At 37.4% G+C, this 17,570-nt stretch overlaps 2 protein-coding genes across 2 annotated transcripts; one reads left to right on the top strand and one right to left on the bottom strand.

Moving 5' to 3' along the window:
- The first annotated feature begins 1,225 nt into the window (after nt 1-1,225).
- Nucleotides 1,226-5,562, top strand: LOC122089480 (beta-galactosidase 15-like). The gene is made up of 12 exons (XM_042659240.1): nt 1,226-1,427; nt 1,521-1,616; nt 1,991-2,103; nt 2,205-2,271; nt 2,387-2,479; nt 2,581-2,724; nt 3,050-3,138; nt 3,226-3,331; nt 3,420-3,507; nt 3,598-3,716; nt 3,817-4,614; nt 4,741-5,562. Exons 1-12 carry the CDS (start codon nt 1,260-1,262, stop codon nt 5,344-5,346), a joined length of 2,487 nt encoding a protein of 828 aa, XP_042515174.1. The 5' UTR covers nt 1,226-1,259; the 3' UTR covers nt 5,347-5,562.
- A 2,288-nt stretch (nt 5,563-7,850) lies between these two features.
- LOC122089329 (actin-depolymerizing factor) lies at nt 7,851-12,416 on the bottom strand. The gene is made up of 3 exons (XM_042658973.1): nt 12,224-12,416; nt 11,032-11,297; nt 7,851-8,288 (listed from the first exon to the last, which is right to left on the bottom strand). Exons 1-3 carry the CDS (start codon nt 12,239-12,241, stop codon nt 8,138-8,140), a joined length of 435 nt encoding a protein of 144 aa, XP_042514907.1. The 5' UTR covers nt 12,242-12,416; the 3' UTR covers nt 7,851-8,137.
- Nucleotides 12,417-17,570: the final 5,154 nt, after the last annotated feature.

Here is a 17,570-nt window from a genome sequence, read left to right as displayed (position 1 = left end):
TTTCCGGGTTGAGGATTTGTGAGACAGAAATCAAATCGCACAACATTGAAACCCACAAGATATCGAACCGAACTTTAAAAACCGTACTAAAACCAATATAACCCGATACCAATCTAAAATTCATTAAAAAACACAAATTTTTTTCTTATACTTTTTTGAATATATATATATATATATATATTCCCATGGTAAATCGAAATCAAACAAAGATCAAACTGATGAAAAAACCTAAACCAATACATCCTTATTGGATCAAGTTTCGACTTCAACCAATGAAATCGAATTGAACCCAGCCTTAACCGATCGATTGACACCCCCATAAACGAAATGAGAGAAGGAAACGGAAACGGAAACGTAGAATGGGAGGATAAATTGAAACAGATAAATGAGTTAAAAGGATAAAGGAAAGAGAGAAAGTCGATAGAAAAATGGAAAGATAGAATAAGGAAAAACGTGTAGGATTGGAAGTTATTAATACAGTCCTAAATTATGGGGATTTGTTTTAATTTGTTTCATAGTAAAGTTTAAGAAATATCACAGCCAATAAAAGGTTGGTAGCAGCTCACAAGCCAGTAGTCCGTGATAATCAAATATAGATTTCTTTTCTAAATAAGTAAATAAGTTTTTGAATTATAGAAAATAGAAAACCTCAAGAAGCAAAATCTAACGCCCAAAGACACTTTGGGTTGCGTGCAATTACCTTAAATTTCGTGTTGAACCATTATGATCGTTGAATGCAAGTCAAACGCCCTGTTACATTCGGAGAAATTCAATCCGCAAAAGCATGGTAGAAGTAGAAGACTCAAGAGGAAAGAGGATGGGGACGTGGTGTAGTGTGGATCCGGATCCTCTCCATAGAGCCCATGAACAATAGAGTGATCTCACGGCTGAGAGGACCCAGGCACACGTCTCGAGGTCACCCAAACTATAAGATCACTCTATGATCCATGGGCTCTATCAAGAGGATCCTATCCGGTGTAGCAGACTAAAGAAAAGAGTTTATAGAGATTTGAAATACTATTAATAAGATTTTTAGTCATATAAGGTAACTATAATTACGTACCTTGTCAACTACAGCTAGCTAGAATTTAAACTCATCTTCTTTTTTATTTTTTATTTTTTTTTGGGTACAAATTTAACCTTATCTTATTCGATCAATCTACCTTATCCACTATTAACTATAGTCTATAAATACATGCACTTATCGGCTTCTTCACTCTGATCACTTCTGCTTCTATCAGTGAAGGAAATTTGCAGTCATGGATTCATCAAAAAGAGCTTTCTTTTCTGTAATGTGTTTGGTTTTTCTAAGTTGTTTCTCTGTATTGGCTACCAATATTTCTTATGATGGAAGAGCAATCAAAATCAATGGGCAGAGAAAGGTTTTCTTGTCTGGGTCAATTCACTACCCTCGTAGCACTCAAGAGGTGATTATATTCAATGGGTTTTCTTTATTTCTTAATCTCTTTTAATGGGTTCTTTTGTACTGATGGATTTATCTCTTACCTGTGATGTAACAGATGTGGCCAGATTTGATTAGAAAAGCAAAAGAAGGTGGCCTTGATTCCATTGAGACCTATGTCTTTTGGAACATTCATGAGCCTATTCGTCGCCAGGTTCTTCCTCTTCTAAAATGTTTGTTTCAGATAAATTGATTGAGGATTGAGGTTTTTTAAGGTCACATTAGACGGATCCCAATTGGGGGAGAACTTTATGACCCTTGGAATTGCTAGGTCAAAGAAGACTTTGTCTTTGATTCAATTTTCAAGATAGTTTTTCTTTACCATGCCAGAAAGTCCACCATATCATCCTAAGGTTTACAAACCCCATAAGGTTTTACTGTTTTCCCCGGAATATCTACAGGACTCTCTCCTATGCCCATCTAAAGCCCTGTGCATTCACTGTGGATGTAGGAAAACTCGATCTTTTTTTTTTTCATTTTTTTTTGTATATATTTATTTTTTTATTTTTTTATTTTTTGTATGTTCAGTATGATTTCACAGGCAACAAAGACATTATTCGATTCCTCAAAACAATCCAAGATGCCGGACTTTATGCTATTCTTCGGATTGGACCTTATGTTTGTGCTGAATGGAACTATGGGTAATTTTTTCTTCTTTCTTTGTTTTTCCTGTTTTATACTTATATATTTATTAGGTATTTATATTTATTAATTTCTTGATATATTATGTTCTTTATTTTAGAGGATTTCCTGTGTGGTTGCATAACATGCCGGGAGTTGAATTGAGGACAATGAATAGTGTGTATCAGGTAATTTTACTAACCTTTTTATTTACTTTTGCTATTTTTTTTTTTTTTATAATTATAGAATTCAAATATTAAATACTTAAAATGTATTTTTTTTTTCTTTCCTTTGTTTTTTCAGAATGAGATGCAAAACTTCACCACCTTGATAGTGGATATGGTTAAGCAAGCAAATCTCTTTGCATCACAAGGAGGACCTGTGATCATTGCTCAGGTTTGTTATAAATTTCTAGATTTTTTTTTTCTCAAATTTATCCTTTTATATAATATTATGATTAGTTGTTACTATTTTATTTATATATTTATACATAACAGATTGAGAATGAATATGGAAACATAATGTCAAGTTATGGAGATGCTGGAAAACAATACGTTAATTGGTGTGCTAATATGGCTGAATCTCTTGGTATTGATGTCCCATGGATTATGTGCCAACAAAGTGATGCTCCTCCACCTATGGTAATTTTATTTTATTTTTTTCCTTTTCAATTTTTCTTCTACCTTTTTGCATAGTCTATTAAGTATTATGTTACAATCCCATATTGGTCACATGGGGCTGATCCTATATTGTTTATGAATGGATTAGTTATAGATTGATGCGATCTTGTATTTCCTCACTATATAAGCTGATTTATGGGGTTGAGTTCTCTCAACATTTGTATCAATGGTGTTTGAGCATTTGATCCTTGGTCCTAAGGTGATTGGAGTAGAGTAGAGCTCCTTAGAAAGGGCTACCCGTACTGTGCTATTACTAACTATTTTGATTTTTTTTTTTAATAAACAGATCAACACCTGTAATGGGTGGTACTGTGATAATTTCACACCAACCAACCCTAATACCCCTAAGATGTGGACTGAGAATTGGACTGGCTGGTGAGTTTTTCTATCTTTTCTCTTCTCCTTAGTCAATCTGATATTTTGATATTTATTCAATTAATTATACATGAATGTGAATTTCAGGTTTAAGAATTGGGGTGGTAAAGACCCACACAGGACTGCTGAGGATCTCTCTTTTTCAGTTGCAAGGTTTTTTCAAACTGGTGGTACTTTCCAAAATTACTATATGGTTAGTATTTTTATTTTTGTCACACCTTATATTCTTCTTCTTCTTCTTCTTATGATATTTCACTGATAATTTCCGGTAATTTTGTTAGTACCATGGTGGCACAAACTTTGGCAGGGTTGCAGGTGGTCCATATATCACCACCACTTATGATTATGATGCACCCCTTGATGAATTTGGTAATCAAATTAATCTTTGCTATATATGATTTACTGAACATATGATTTGTATTGTCCTATCTATAATTATTTATTTGAATTTAATTATAGGAAATCTGAATCAACCCAAATGGGGACATCTGAAGGAGCTTCATCTTCTCCTTAAATCAATGGAGAAAGTTCTCACATGTGGAGATGTGAATACCACTGACTTTGGAAATTCTGTCAATGTGAGTTTCTAACATAGATGTCCATACTGGATTTTTATTTTTTTATTTTTTATTTTCTGAACTATTAGAACCATAACTCAAAGAGGCTTTATTATTACAGGTAACTGTGTACACCACTAGTGAAACATCTAGCTGCTTCATTGGCAATGCCAATGAGACCACTGATGCCACTATTACTTTCCAAGGAACTCAATATACAGTCCCTGCATGGTCTGTTAGTATCCTACCAGACTGCAAAACTGAAGTCTATAACACTGCCAAGGTTAATGTTCAAACTTCCATCATGGTCAAGAAGCCAAATGGAGCAGAAGATGAACCCAGAAGCCTCAGATGGGAATGGAGGCCTGAAGATGTTAGGGATACTACCCTTCATGGAAAGGGTGCCTTTGCCATCAACCAACTCTTGGAGCAAAAGCAGGCCACTGATGATGCCAGTGATTACCTCTGGTACATGACGAATGTCAACATTGATAAACAAGATCCTATCTTTGGTCAGGACATAACCCTAAGAGTGAACACTACAGGCCATGTACTCCATGCCTTTGTCAATGGCAAAAGTATTGGATCTCAATGGGCTAAAATTGGAGGTTCAAATTTTGTGTTTGAGCAGAACATCAAGGTTAATTCTGGCAAGAATTTGATTGTTTTGTTGAGTGTCACAGTTGGGTTGAAGAACTATGGTGCCTTCTATGATACTGCACCGGACGGAATTTTGGGACCGGTTGTGTTAGTTGGAAAGGGTAAGATGGATGAGGAGATAAGCAAGGACTTGTCTTCATACAAGTGGACTTACAAGGTGGGTTTGCATGGTGAGGAGAGACATCTCTATGAAGTCCAACCCCACAAGGGATGGCACACTAAGGATCTTCCCACCAACAGGATGATGACTTGGTACAAGGTTGTAAACAACTCTCTTTCTGTTTAATTCCTATCATCATTCAAACCCTTAAATCTATTTGTTTTCATCTCTGATTTTTTTTTTTTTTTTTTTTTTTTTTTTTTTTTTTTTTTTTGGTATTTGCAGACTAGCTTCAAGGCTCCATTAGGAACAGAACCAGTTGTGGTGGACTTGCAAGGTTTGGGTAAGGGTCATGCTTGGGTTAATGGTCAGAGCATTGGTAGATACTGGCCAACCTTCCTAGCTGATGAAGATGGTTGCAGCATTGATTCTAAGTGTGATTACCGTGGCGCCTATAGTAACACCAAGTGTTTGACAAATTGTGGGCAACCTTCTCAAAGGTATTACCATGTCCCACGGTCCTTCCTACATGATGATGAGAATACATTGGTCTTGTTTGAAGAGCTGGGAGGGAACCCTTCATTTGTGAATTTCCAAACCATCACTGTTGGGTCAGCTTGTGGGAATGCTGAACAAGGGAAGACATTGGAGCTTTCTTGCCAAGGTGGTCGAACCATCTCTCAGATCAGGTTTGCAAGCTTTGGTGATGCACAAGGGACATGTGGAGCCTTTGAGAAAGGTACTTGTGAGGCATCAAATGCTTTGTCAGTCATTGAGAAGGCTTGTGTTGGGAAGGAGAGTTGTACCATTGATGTTTCAGAAGCAACTCTGGGCTCCACCAACTGTGGCAGCGGCATCACCAAGAGACTTGCTGTGGAGGCTATCTGTTAAATAAAAAGCTCTTCTTTTTTTTTTTTTTTTTCTTTCTTTCTTTTATTTTCCCTCTAGCAAGAATTAATTTGAGATGTTTGTTTTTTATTTTTTATTTTTCTTAATTTAAGGATTTTTGGATTTTAAAGGAGGGAAATCAGTGCAAATGAAACAGTAAAGATTGGTTTGTTGAGGCTTATCTTAATATTATAAGCAGCTCGTGACTTGGCTTGATCATGTATTTGCAACTTATAAAAAAAAGAGCACTTCTGTGTTGGGAATGAATGTGTAAACATGAGAAAGAAATTAAGCAAGCAATCATACTAAACAAGAGGAATGTTCGAAAAAACGATTATATCACTTTCAACCTCACTATGTGCTTGTGTTTTGGTTTTCTTACATAGACAATATATAGGAAATCATATAAACCCTGATCCGCATGCAATCACAATTTTATTCTTATACATATAATGGACCTAGAACCCCAAATCAAACATATATAATCTAATAATAATTGTGTGAACCCATTACAGAATACAAGACATAAACCCAACAAATTTTCACCTTAGCATGGATTGAACAAACCATCCAAACATTGTCTGGAGTTGATGTTGATTATGTGAAGTCTACCATTATCTTCATTGGTTTTCCATTCTCAAACTGCAATTGCCGCATCCCCTTTTAGGGTGTCCCGCACAGCTCACCGCACAATATGGTTTGACATCTTCACAACCGTGTAGTTAACAGGAAGAACCCAAGGTTCTCCAAAGTTGGGTCACACACAAGAACGGATCAGGTTCACATTCTCGTATGCTCTTGGTCCGTAGATTTAGAATCCACTTTCTCTCTCTTCATTTAATAGATTCCAAATCCATTGACCAAAAGCTTACAAGAACATTCTCATACATGAACCTGATCTGCTCCCTTCACACACATGAATTTGAAAATATCTTGTCTCACCCTATTCCTCCCATTGAACTAATCATATCACTACAATGTGCGGTTAATAGGAACCTAAAATCTTCAAATCTATTTCACTTGAATTTTGAAAGAAAAAATTTTCAATTTCTTTCCCGTCTTTCCCTCATTCTCCAAATTGGGTCACTAAAAGATGAATACAAATTTTCCAAATTGGGTCCATTTAAGATGAAAAATAAATAAATCACTTTTCTTACAGTTCAAGAAAAGGGGGGGGGGGGGGTGCGACCCCACACTTTTCTCATCCCATTCTAGTAAATTCTAATTTTTCTGCCTTTGAAGCTCAAGCTATCCTTAATATTCCCCTTGGTTTTATTCCTATTGCTTGGTTGGGGAATTATTTATTCATCTGATGGGAATTTTTCAGTTCAAATTGCTTATCACTTGGCTCTCCAAAATCAGTTAGACAATTCCTGTCAAGAATCCAATTCTGTGGATAATCCCCTTTGGAAATCTTTATGGAAGTTAAATCTCTTACCAAAGCTTAAGCACTTTTTGTGGAGGCGTTGCTCTAATTACCTTTTATTGTTAAAAACATTCACTGTTCATTAGACACATCTCCTCAGATCCGATATGTCATCTTTTTTTAAAGCTGAGGAGAATGTGGCTTTTGCTTTCTTTCACTGTGATTTTACCCCTTCATTTTGGATGATCTCCCCATCTGGTTTAAACTCAGAGGCTTTGCAAATGTAATACCATAGCAGATTTTGTCCAATTGTTTCTGATGCTTTCTGTTAATTTTTCATGTCCAGGTGATGATATTCTTTAGTGGGTTACATTTATCTAGCATATTTGGAAGCCCCAAAAACAATGTGTGTTTAATCGTTCTAACCCTTTAACGAATGCTATACAGGCATTTTTTCATATGGAAGAAGGGAAAATGGATTTTATTTGGGAACAAGCTAAGGCTGCTTTTCTGAAGTTTTTTTGATTTATGGGTTCATAAAAAAGGAATCGTTTTTTTGATAAAAAAAAAAACTATAGAAATCAGAATTGACTAAACAACAAAAGGCAGTTCAGTCGTCCAATTTTATTCCAAAAAAAAAAAGAATAACATTTTACTATAGAAACTAAAATTTTCATTTTTGACACGAAACATTTTTCAGAAACGTTACCAAACACAGCCTAAGTATCAAAATAACCCCATTGCTTTAGCTACTTTGTTCCCCAACTTGTCTATCCGTCTGGATCATTTTATAATTCATATAGATGGTGCTTTAAAGGATACAGACAGATGGTGCTTTAAAGGCTAACAATTCTTGCGTGGATCAAGGATCTCGAAAGGACTCACGCAATAAATAACTTCTAACCTTCAATGAGATGAATAACAATTGCCTAACTCAGTTGGTGAGCTCTGATGTGCAAAAAACCCATGCTCACCAATCACCAGGATGTCTTGTGTTTGAGCTTCTTGGTTGTTATCTATTTCCCCTCATGTGCCCTTTCAGCGAGATCTGCTATAGAAAGTAGAAACAGAACTTACCAGCTTACCAGACTAAACTAGGGCAAGGAACAGTAACTTAAAAATGCTAAAAACAAGACGAGGATTGCTAAAATCCGTTTTGATTTAACATATACCAAGTCGATTACCAATATCCGCTATACCCAACTTTATATAAGAAGCACCATGATTATAAGGAAGCCAAGAGTTCCCAGCCCTCAATATCTAGCCAAGGGCTTCCCCTAACCCCATCAGCATTTCCAGGTTCTAGTTTATTTAATGATAAAGACATGTGTCTTGCATCAGAAATCAAGCAGGGAAGCCCTTTTCCTTCTTCACCAGCAAAAACCTATTGGGTGCTTGATGCAAAACCCTTTAAACTACAGGTATTGCTCAGTTTGCACGGTCTCTGATCACTTCAAGATCCATCTCGGTAGGATCAGTCGCCTGAATCTCATAGTGGATGCCGTCAAGCTCCCGCCTGAACCTGTCCTTGGAAGTGGCATACAGCATCTTAGACCGGATCCGTGAAATTGAAGGCGACCTGCCCAGTTTGTACACCACACAATGAGATGAAGTAAAATAAAATTTGTCAAAGCAAACTCTCTTTTACTACAAAACGCATTAAAGCATACAAGACATCGGTCACTTTAATCTGATATGTAATGACAGCTCATGATTGGTTTACATCCAGCTATGAAACGAGAAACAAAAAATTCCAACAATAAAAGATAGCTAGAATAGTAGTTTTGACATCCACAAAGAAAATGAATCAATCATCTGAAACATGGAGTGAAAATTGAAAATAAGTTCAAGTAGGATCCCAACTTACTACCCCACCCCCCCAAAAAAAAAAACAAAAGAAAACAAAAAGACTGGAATTCACCAACTGCAAAATGCAATTGAACAATTTGCTCAGCCTATAAGCAAGCTTATGGCCTCGTTGATTAGAGAATAAACAATTCTACATTGGGAACAACTACCACCGAGTCCCTGCCCCGGCTTTTTATTTGTACCCACATTTTACAGGACAGAGAAAATGGGAGACGCAAAGCAGCAAATAGGAAGAAAACAGAAAAAAATGCTCATCTACTAAGGTATTAGATATAGGCATTCAGTTGAACCTTAGGACCAAGATCTAAGCACCATCACAGCATAGACTAGTCATTCAATAACAAAAGAAACCAAGATGTTTGAAACGAGAATATGCACATCAGGTACAACACACCCACCACCACCACCCCCCCCCAAAAAAAAAAAGAGCAGCTTCTGTACATTCACAAGGTGAAAACCTCCCTACAACCACATTCTAGAGTCTGGATTTACCGTATTGACTCTATTTTAACATCTGAGTAAAATTCTTTTAAACATTCCAATTGCATAAAACCTTGTTGTAGGTATGATATTTTCCACTTGTAGCCCATATCCCATAAATTTTATCATAGTCCTCAGCACTACAAAAATCAGGACAACTTCTAGCTGCTCGCTCCACAGTGGCAAATGGCATGTTCTTCAAGTCAATTTTAAGGTGTTCTACAATCCAAAGAGACCTATAAGAGCTACACTTTAAACCTATTACCCGAGCCTACACCCAAAACACTAAATAAATAAATGACAAGATTTAACCCCAAAAAAATGCATGAACAAAAATCCTCATTAGTAATTGACATGTGATCATAATAATTAAAGGTGGAACAAATAAATATCCTTTCTCTTTGAGGCTCCCCCACCTCCCCATTTTTTCTTAACAAACGACAATAATTAATTGAGAAAACAAACTATTCCAAGTAAATTCACTGCTTGTAACAACAAGAAAATCAGCACACCTAGCCTCCATCAACCTAATAGTTTTTTTCATATGGAAAAATCCATCTAAGAGGTGTTCAATGAATATGCAAGAAGAAGAGCCTGCTTAACAAGTTGCAAACCCCAACTAGGAACTTTTTAACCCCACGAAAACCATGCATCCTCAATGGCAGAAACTTTCAAACTTGAAGGTTTCAGTCTCAGCTAAAACTGAATGTGCACTTAATTGGACCCAACAAACCTTATTTATACATCAAAAATTTCCCTTGATATCTTCACAACATTTTCCAGAGATTTCAAGTGCAATTGGATATTGGATGGATGAGGATCCAAAAATTCAAGAGAACTTTCTTCAGGGTTGGGAGTTCAAAGGATGAGATAGTATACTACTGTAGTTCCTCAATCAAGCCGTGACACTCAGAATTCATTTAACACAACCCACTCACAGACCTGCATAGCTTGAATACGATAAACTAAAACCTAGCAATAAAATGAAGCTGGGTACCTTTACAAAAGTTATTGCCTCTTTTACTAAATATGTACGGTTCAAGAATCGAAGGAGTGGAGTAGAAGTCAAAGATAACATAATTAGCAAAAGCAACTAAAGAAAGTGGTGCGTGAATATTGAACAAAGGAGAAATTTATACAAAAAGCCAGTCTAGTTTCAGAAATTCTCATCCCTAATAAGAATATACCCACAATTGAAGCATAATACACAAACAGAAATGATGTATTTTCCAACTTTAAAATACCCTAAAGACTGCTTATTATGAAACTGAGCTCTGTTTCGGCTTCCAAGATCCAGGTTTACAAGAGCACATATAAAATACTTCTGTTTTCCAACTTTCTAGGATTGTGGAATGAACAATAAAAGGAAAACAATATTCAAGGTACCAAATATATAACCTGTCATCCAAACAAAAAAAAATCATGAAAATTATACACCAGGTAACGCCCAAAGAAACAGCCTTCCCAAGTCAATTGAGTCATACAGGTGGCTAAAACAACAGGAAGCACATTATTATGTCAGATAATTATGCTCATAGTGAACAGCTTAGATGTCATTGATCAGCAAGCAGAAGGCAATGTAATTATGTAAACATAGTATAAGAAATTTTGGAAATGAAGAGATCATATCATTGGTATCATCAAGTGATGCCAGTTTTTTTTATTTTGATAGAACCACCAAAGTCTCCCTCTCACACAACTAGGCCCTTCTATACATTGAAGGGTTATTTGCACGAATACATTGACAGTCGAGCTGAATGCAGACAGCGAGGTTATAAAGAACCCAAACCTTCAGAAGAGATGCTAAATGCTAGACACTACAACTTTGAGTTGCATGAGAATGATAAACCATGAATTCTAAATCATGAAAATCGTTAACAGGATATGATGATTTTGCAGAGCTACTATTCTACTGTCAAGCACAAAACAGAAAACAGAGTATAGGACCTTGGGGTCAAAAAGGATAAGCTAACCATGCAATGAAGAAGATCTTGCTCTTTTGGCAGTTCTCAGAGGTAACAAAATCAAAGTCAAAAACCGCATATCGGCAGTCATTCTCCGGCAGAGCTGCTGTGAAGTCATCATAGCTTTCAGCTGGACCTCCAGTCTTCTCAACCACAACTTCCTTCTTCTTTTCATCAATCTTAAAAACCACATAACGATGCACCTTCTTCCTCTTCAGTTCCAAAAATGTGGTTTTACTGTGATCAGCAACTCCCATGCCAGAAGATGCATTTGCCTGCAAATGAAAACTTAATCCATAAACACTTGCTCCAATTTGGGGACAAGAACATAGCAACTCTAAAAATGCATCATGCAGCTCAACATAAGATTTTTAAGGATTTAATATAGTAACAGTAACACATGATGCAACGGAGGGAGAGATTATCGCAACATGAATTTATATAGTAAGAGTGATTAAGAAGATAAACTTTTACACCTCAAGAGACTAAATAAGAAGGGCGAAAAGGGGGAAAAGGGAGGCAGGATGGAGGGGATGGTATCGGATTCCCTCTGCAAAACTATAACCAGATCCCAGATCAAGTCTGCACTAACATAGCCAACAAATACTGCACTAAAGCTAAGATCTTAGTACGATTCACCTAACACCATGGGCAAAAGCAGCAGACAAGCACGATATTCACTGAGATCTCCCCTAATTAGAAGAGAGGAAAAACACAAACTTCACTGTAGGACATCATTACCATCGTTCTCCATTATAATATAACAACAAAACATGGAAGAATAAATCCAGCACTTAAGCAGAAAAATTCATAAACACAACAAAACATGGAAGAAGAAATCTAGCACTTAAGCAGAAAAATTCATAAACAACAGCGCAGAATCGCTTGAAAAAAGAGGGGAAAAGAAAAAGAGACGACGATCTGATCAAGATCCACTCATGTTAGGGATCAAAATCCGATATACTCCAGATATAGATGAAACTATAAAACTTACAACACAATCGAGCTTTCAAATACGGCAAAAACTAGTTTTCAAAAGTTACATCATCTCTAACCACACAAGTTTCAGAGAAAAGATCTCTCCCAAATTTCCATAGAAATCATCTTACTACTTCAGAAACTAAAGAAATCAATTTTCAGTGAATCGATGGCGACAAACTAAGATTATTGACGGAAAATTTGAAGAGATTAAAAATCTTACCCCTCCTCTGAACGACATGGCTACGAATCTCGAGCAAAGATCCACAAAGAAAAAAAAAATTAAAAGAGGAAAAATAAAAAACCAGCAAAGATAATGTGCTGGCTTTAGTCAAGAAGAGAACCAAAATATAAGAGGCTGCACAGTGGATATTTAAGGAGAGAGAGAGAGGGGGGAGGGAATGGAATGAACAAAAATAATAAAAGAATTTTGAAAATGTTATCTCCTTTCGCTGTTTTTTTTTTTTTTTGGTAAAACTCCTTTCGCTGTTCTTGTTTTATTTTCTAGCCAAGAGAAAATAGAGAATAAAAAGAAGGAAAGAGAAGAGAATCTGAGGCGAGTGAGAGTGTGGAAGAGCGAAGAGAAGAGGCGCGTCGTCGTTGTAGATCTTTTTCCATGAAAAGACAGCCAAACCAAAACAATATTCGTTCTTGTAATCAGAAACAAACAACTCAGACTGAAGACTGATGAGTTCAATTCTTTAAAGCAACGTTTCGGTAATCAGAAGATGCATGAGTTCCACCTTCACTTCCGGTATCTACTCAAGTCTCAATGGGCCCCCCGTATGGGCCTGCTTCACTGGTTAATATTGGCTTTACCTTTTCTCTTAGGTCTATTAAAGATACCTAAGGCTGCCCCTCCGCTTGTGGAGGGGGCATGAAAAGATTACACTGCGCTGTGTCTAAGGTGCTAAAGATGCTGGCGTGTGTATTTTCATTAGTCTCATACACTGATGTTTCTTACGCTAACAAGATGGGGTTCTTTTGACCTTTTTAACCCTCTCTAATTATGTGGCCCTCTACACTGGCTCAACTGTGTAGGGGTCATTTAGGGGATACACTTGGGTTTTTTGGGTTTCATATGGGTGGGAAGGCATTGTTCTCATTGATCTCTATATTTGGAGGTAGGGACTGCTCGACTAGGGAGTGTTCATCACCCTTATCATGAAGGTAGAGGTGTCAAAACCTAGTTTGAACCTATGAAATCGAACCGAACCAATTGAAACCAAATCAAAACCATAACAAACTTATTGAATTATGACTCAAATTGAGATTTAGTGAGACCGAAATGGCAAACCGATAAAACATTGAACTTAAAAAACAGAACCAAAACCAATATAAGCTGTTAAGAAACCAATGCCAAACCAAAAATTCATGAAAAAAACATGTTTTTCGTACTTTTGGATATGTTTACATGATAGATCAAAATTGAATCAAACTCGGATTGAATTGAAACCGATGAACCCTTATTGAATAATGTGTTGGACTCACTCATTCTCACATTAAAACCAGCCCAAACTAACCAATTGACACCTCTAAATGCAAAGAAGGCTAAATACCCAAAAAAGGGAGGGAGGGGAGTGGAATGTTGAGCTTTGGGGTCCAATCTCAAACTTGGCCCAGTAAAACTGTAAAGTCCAAGCCCAAAATCCAGTGGAAGATTACTAGAATTAACCGGAGAGGTCAGTCTCCGGAGATTCTCTGGGACCCATAGTTTACGCCTCAGGGTACCGCATGGGAAAGAGGCCGTAGACGATAACCAACAAAAACACTTTCTTTCAGATTCGGAACGGTGCGTATTACGAACGCGACCAAGTTTGTGGACCGACACGTAAGCATCAACTGGACCATCAGCCAAAACCATTTATGGTGCGGGGCGGTGGGACCGTGGGTACGAATCCTTTTTTTGGATAAGCATTGAATTAATTAATACGTGTGGACTTCTTTAATTCAAACTTGCTCACCAGCTGAGACCGACTATATGCACGGCTGTACAGATGAATGGCCTAGATGTGTTTTAGCCATTTTATTTGACTTTAAACGGTTCAGATTGACATTGGATGCGTTTTCTTTTTTTTGATGAAAACATTGGAAGCGTTTTCGAGTCCCCGCGTACCTTGTAAACATAAGTCAATAATCACTTTCATACTTACGTCATACGTAGTTTGTCAAATAGCGTTGATCCAGTTCATGTATCTCTTGTCGGTAGAACAGTTCATGCATCGTAGATCGGGGCTCTTGCATCTTACTTTGTAAGGCCCGTTTCTGAGGATTGGGGCCACACCCAGTGGATGCTATAAGATTATTGCTTGAGGTAATGATTTAAGAGAGGATTTGATCGAAATTTTCTTAGGGTCCATTTGTTTAGAGGGATTTTACTGGGTCGGATTTCAAGGGTGGGATAATTGTACGAATTATATCGCCTCATCAATATTTAGGTTGCTTGTTTAACCGGGGTGGGATTTTGGGGAGACATGTCCACAATTGTTATTTGCCCATGTGGACATCAAATTCTCCCACCTTAGTCCTCACCAAAATCCCATCAAATTGGTGGGACTTTGATGGGAACTTTGGCAAATCTCCATCGTCCCACCGACGAAGCCGTTGCAACTGTCTACAACCACCATTAGTAGCAGTGGCGCGCCATCTCTCCTCCTCTCCTTCTTCTTCTCCTCCTTGTCTCCTTCTTCTGTCTCCTTCTTCATCTCTTCTAAGTGGCGGGTAAATTCTACTTCTCGAGCTCTAGTTCGTTCAAGACGAACTTGGGTCTACGCTAACCAACCTCTAAAGAGCTTCTCATCGACCGATCAAGTTGTAGATGCGATTAGTTCTTAGATTAACAACGATCACTGCTGATTGAAACACATATTGAAACCCTAAACTAATACTTTTTGTTAATCTCTTTTTCCCAATTGATGAGCGAAATAGACGGAGATGAACTCCAGATAACTACATATGGAATCGAAAACTAACCAGAACCAAAGATATGGGTCTGAGGGAGTGGGACAAAGGAGACAAGTCATCTTCAGTTTGTTAGTTGTATATATAGTTTCTGTTTATGGGAAGACGAAATTAGGAAGAGTTGAAAGGGTTTCAGAATTAGGGAGAGAAAGAGGCTTCAGAATTATAAGGGGGTTTCAGAAATTGAGAAGGTTTCAACTGCTCAAGAAGGTGGGTAGGAGAATAAGGAAGAACAAAGTAGAGATACCCACATAGATTCCTCAATTCTTATTTCCGACGTTCAGCTCTGTTTTGCAACATTACCGGTGAAGAGTGTAGTCCGCCCTTTCTCTTTATTTCTTCTCCCATTGTCAACCAAACAACATATGGGACGGAAGAGTTTAACTTTTCCCTAACTTTACTTTTATTTTCTTCACTCCAGCTACATGGGGTCTCAACCTGACAACTATCCCACCCCAAGAACCCCTCTAAACAAACGGGGCCTTGGGGAAATGGTTTTTTTAAAAGGCAGTGTAGCTCCTACACCAATGCACAGGGCTATCAAAATGCAAACAAAAATATCAACAACAATGGGATTTTTACCTTTCATAGGGATGGAGTAGTTATTTATAGCATGGGGGACTTGGGGGCCATCAGAGCGCATGCAAAAGTATCAATAACAATAAAAATGTTACTATTCATAGGGGGCAGGGAAGCCATTTCACCCCCTCGTGTGTCTAGAACAAGGGCTATGCTACCTTTCACGCTTTTTTTCCCCAATTTTTAATTATGATTGGGTCTCTTCAGCCACACAACCAAGCAACATTCTTTTTCCTTTAATATATTTATGGAAAAAAAGCTACCCCATTGTGCGCTCCTGCAGCTAGACACATGGGTGGTGAAATGACTACTCTACCCATGTTGGATGCTTCAGTGCATGCTCCCATTGGCCATGCATTATAGTATGGCCCACATGACTAGGTAGGGTTTTGTCTCCCTATATTTATTACTTTCATGAGGATAGGATCAATCAATCTATTTGATTTCAATTTTAATCAATTTGGCTTGAAACAAATTCTAGACCAAATCTTTCGATGAAAATTGGTCAGGATCAATCTGGATCTCGATTCTAAATCATTAAGCATTGGTTTGAATAGTTCATTTGAATTTAAAATTTCAATTTATCCATGACTATTTAGTTGAAACAACAATGACTTTTAATCAAATCACTTAGTTTCGTTTGTTTGTTGCAATCATGTCTTGTTTCAAGATTCATCGAAAGAAATCCTACTTACACTATGGAGCGAATAGGAATAGATACCTCAGTAGTCCTAGCCATACACGATGGATACTTGGCGTTGTGTGTATTTGCCCATGGAGTGTTATAGCTAATGCATTAAGTATCCCGCATGGAGAGTGCTCTCACAATAATGAAATTCAAATGTAATGATGGGAGGCCGCACAAATGGTGGAGCATGTGGTTTAATTTGTTGCAAACCAAAGAACCATGCTAGTGTCTGACATGTCATGAATCCTCTTGAAAGAGAAGTGTTTTTGGTAACACGGACACAAGTGGTGCATGACGGTTAGCATAAAAGTAAGGGTAATTTACAATGCCACCCCTTAGAGAAGGCCAAAATTAGAGGGACACCCCCTCTCTTTCACCAAATTAGACTCGGACCCCATACCATCAGTCAGTGTTGGAGAATATACCATAAATGCTGACATCAACTGTTCATTTTTTTAAATACCATTTTGCCCTTAAAAATAAGGGATTACCGATATTACCCTCATCTGCACGCACCCCTTAACCCCATATCATCTGAAATGCTGACATCAGCATCCCACCGCATGACGTCAGAAGAAAGGAGGGTTTCAGGTGGGTGGATGAAGAAAAGAGGAATGGTGGCGGTGCCAGAGTCCACAGGGCCTTTAACTCCGACCTTGGACTCATCGAATTGCTTCACCACTGTAGCTCAATCATAATCTTGGTCACTGGTGGGAGCATCGATCATCATCTTTACTCTATATGATTCATAATTGTTATTTTATTTTATTTTTTTCACAGTGAAGGCATAGAATTTATTAATTTTCACGAAAATAGAAAAATTTATTAATTTCCATGAAAATAGAAAATTCTTTGACAAAAGATAAGAGCTCATATCCTCAATGGAGTACTTCTGCATCGCCTTTTAAGTACTTTTCTATCGGATCTTTGAACTCTTTGCTGATGTCTTTGATATCGACAGGAACTTCTTTCTTTTGTTGTTGGATTAAACTGATCTTAGGAACAGTAGGGCTTTCGTTGGATGAATCATTTTTAGATGAGAAGAATCTGAGCTTCCAACATTATCTATTCTCCATTCTCCAGTTCTTGGCACAGCTCTTATGATAATAGCTCTGCCACTAATCTTATGAAAGACACCTTCTCTCCCAAGGAATAACGTCTCATTCTTACAAATTTCCAAAAACTACTTTTCTTTCTCTCTCTAAAAACCGCTTCTCTCTCCTCTCGAATCCAAAATCCTAGAATCTCCTATTTTTCTTGCGATCTTTACTGGTTTTGATGTAAGCAACTAACAAAGGAACCAATCAAAATTTTATATTTTTATTTGTGAGTTATTTATGTA

The sequence above is a fragment of the Macadamia integrifolia genome, chromosome 9, assembly GCF_013358625.1.
Source record: "Macadamia integrifolia cultivar HAES 741 chromosome 9, SCU_Mint_v3, whole genome shotgun sequence".
Taxonomy (NCBI): domain Eukaryota; kingdom Viridiplantae; phylum Streptophyta; class Magnoliopsida; order Proteales; family Proteaceae; genus Macadamia; species Macadamia integrifolia.
Note: the sequence above shows the minus strand (reverse complement) of the source record. Positions and strands in the feature narration are given on the sequence as shown.

What these genes read in the sequence shown, in the direction of transcription:
- LOC122089329 (XM_042658973.1), bottom strand. An exon ending in AAGATCTTCTTCATTGCATG is followed by an intron (nt 8,289 to 11,031) that starts GTTAGCTTATCC and finishes CAAACTGGGCAG; the next exon opens with GTCGCCTTCAATTTCACGGA.
- LOC122089480 (XM_042659240.1), top strand. Translation starts at nt 1,260, where the DNA reads ATGGATTCATCAAAAAGAGCTTTCTTTTCTGTAATGTGTTTGGTTTTT. An exon ending in ACTGAGAATTGGACTGGCTG is followed by an intron (nt 3,139 to 3,225) that starts GTGAGTTTTTCT and finishes TGTGAATTTCAG; the next exon opens with GTTTAAGAATTGGGGTGGTA. An exon ending in ACTTTGGAAATTCTGTCAAT is followed by an intron (nt 3,717 to 3,816) that starts GTGAGTTTCTAA and finishes TTATTATTACAG; the next exon opens with GTAACTGTGTACACCACTAG.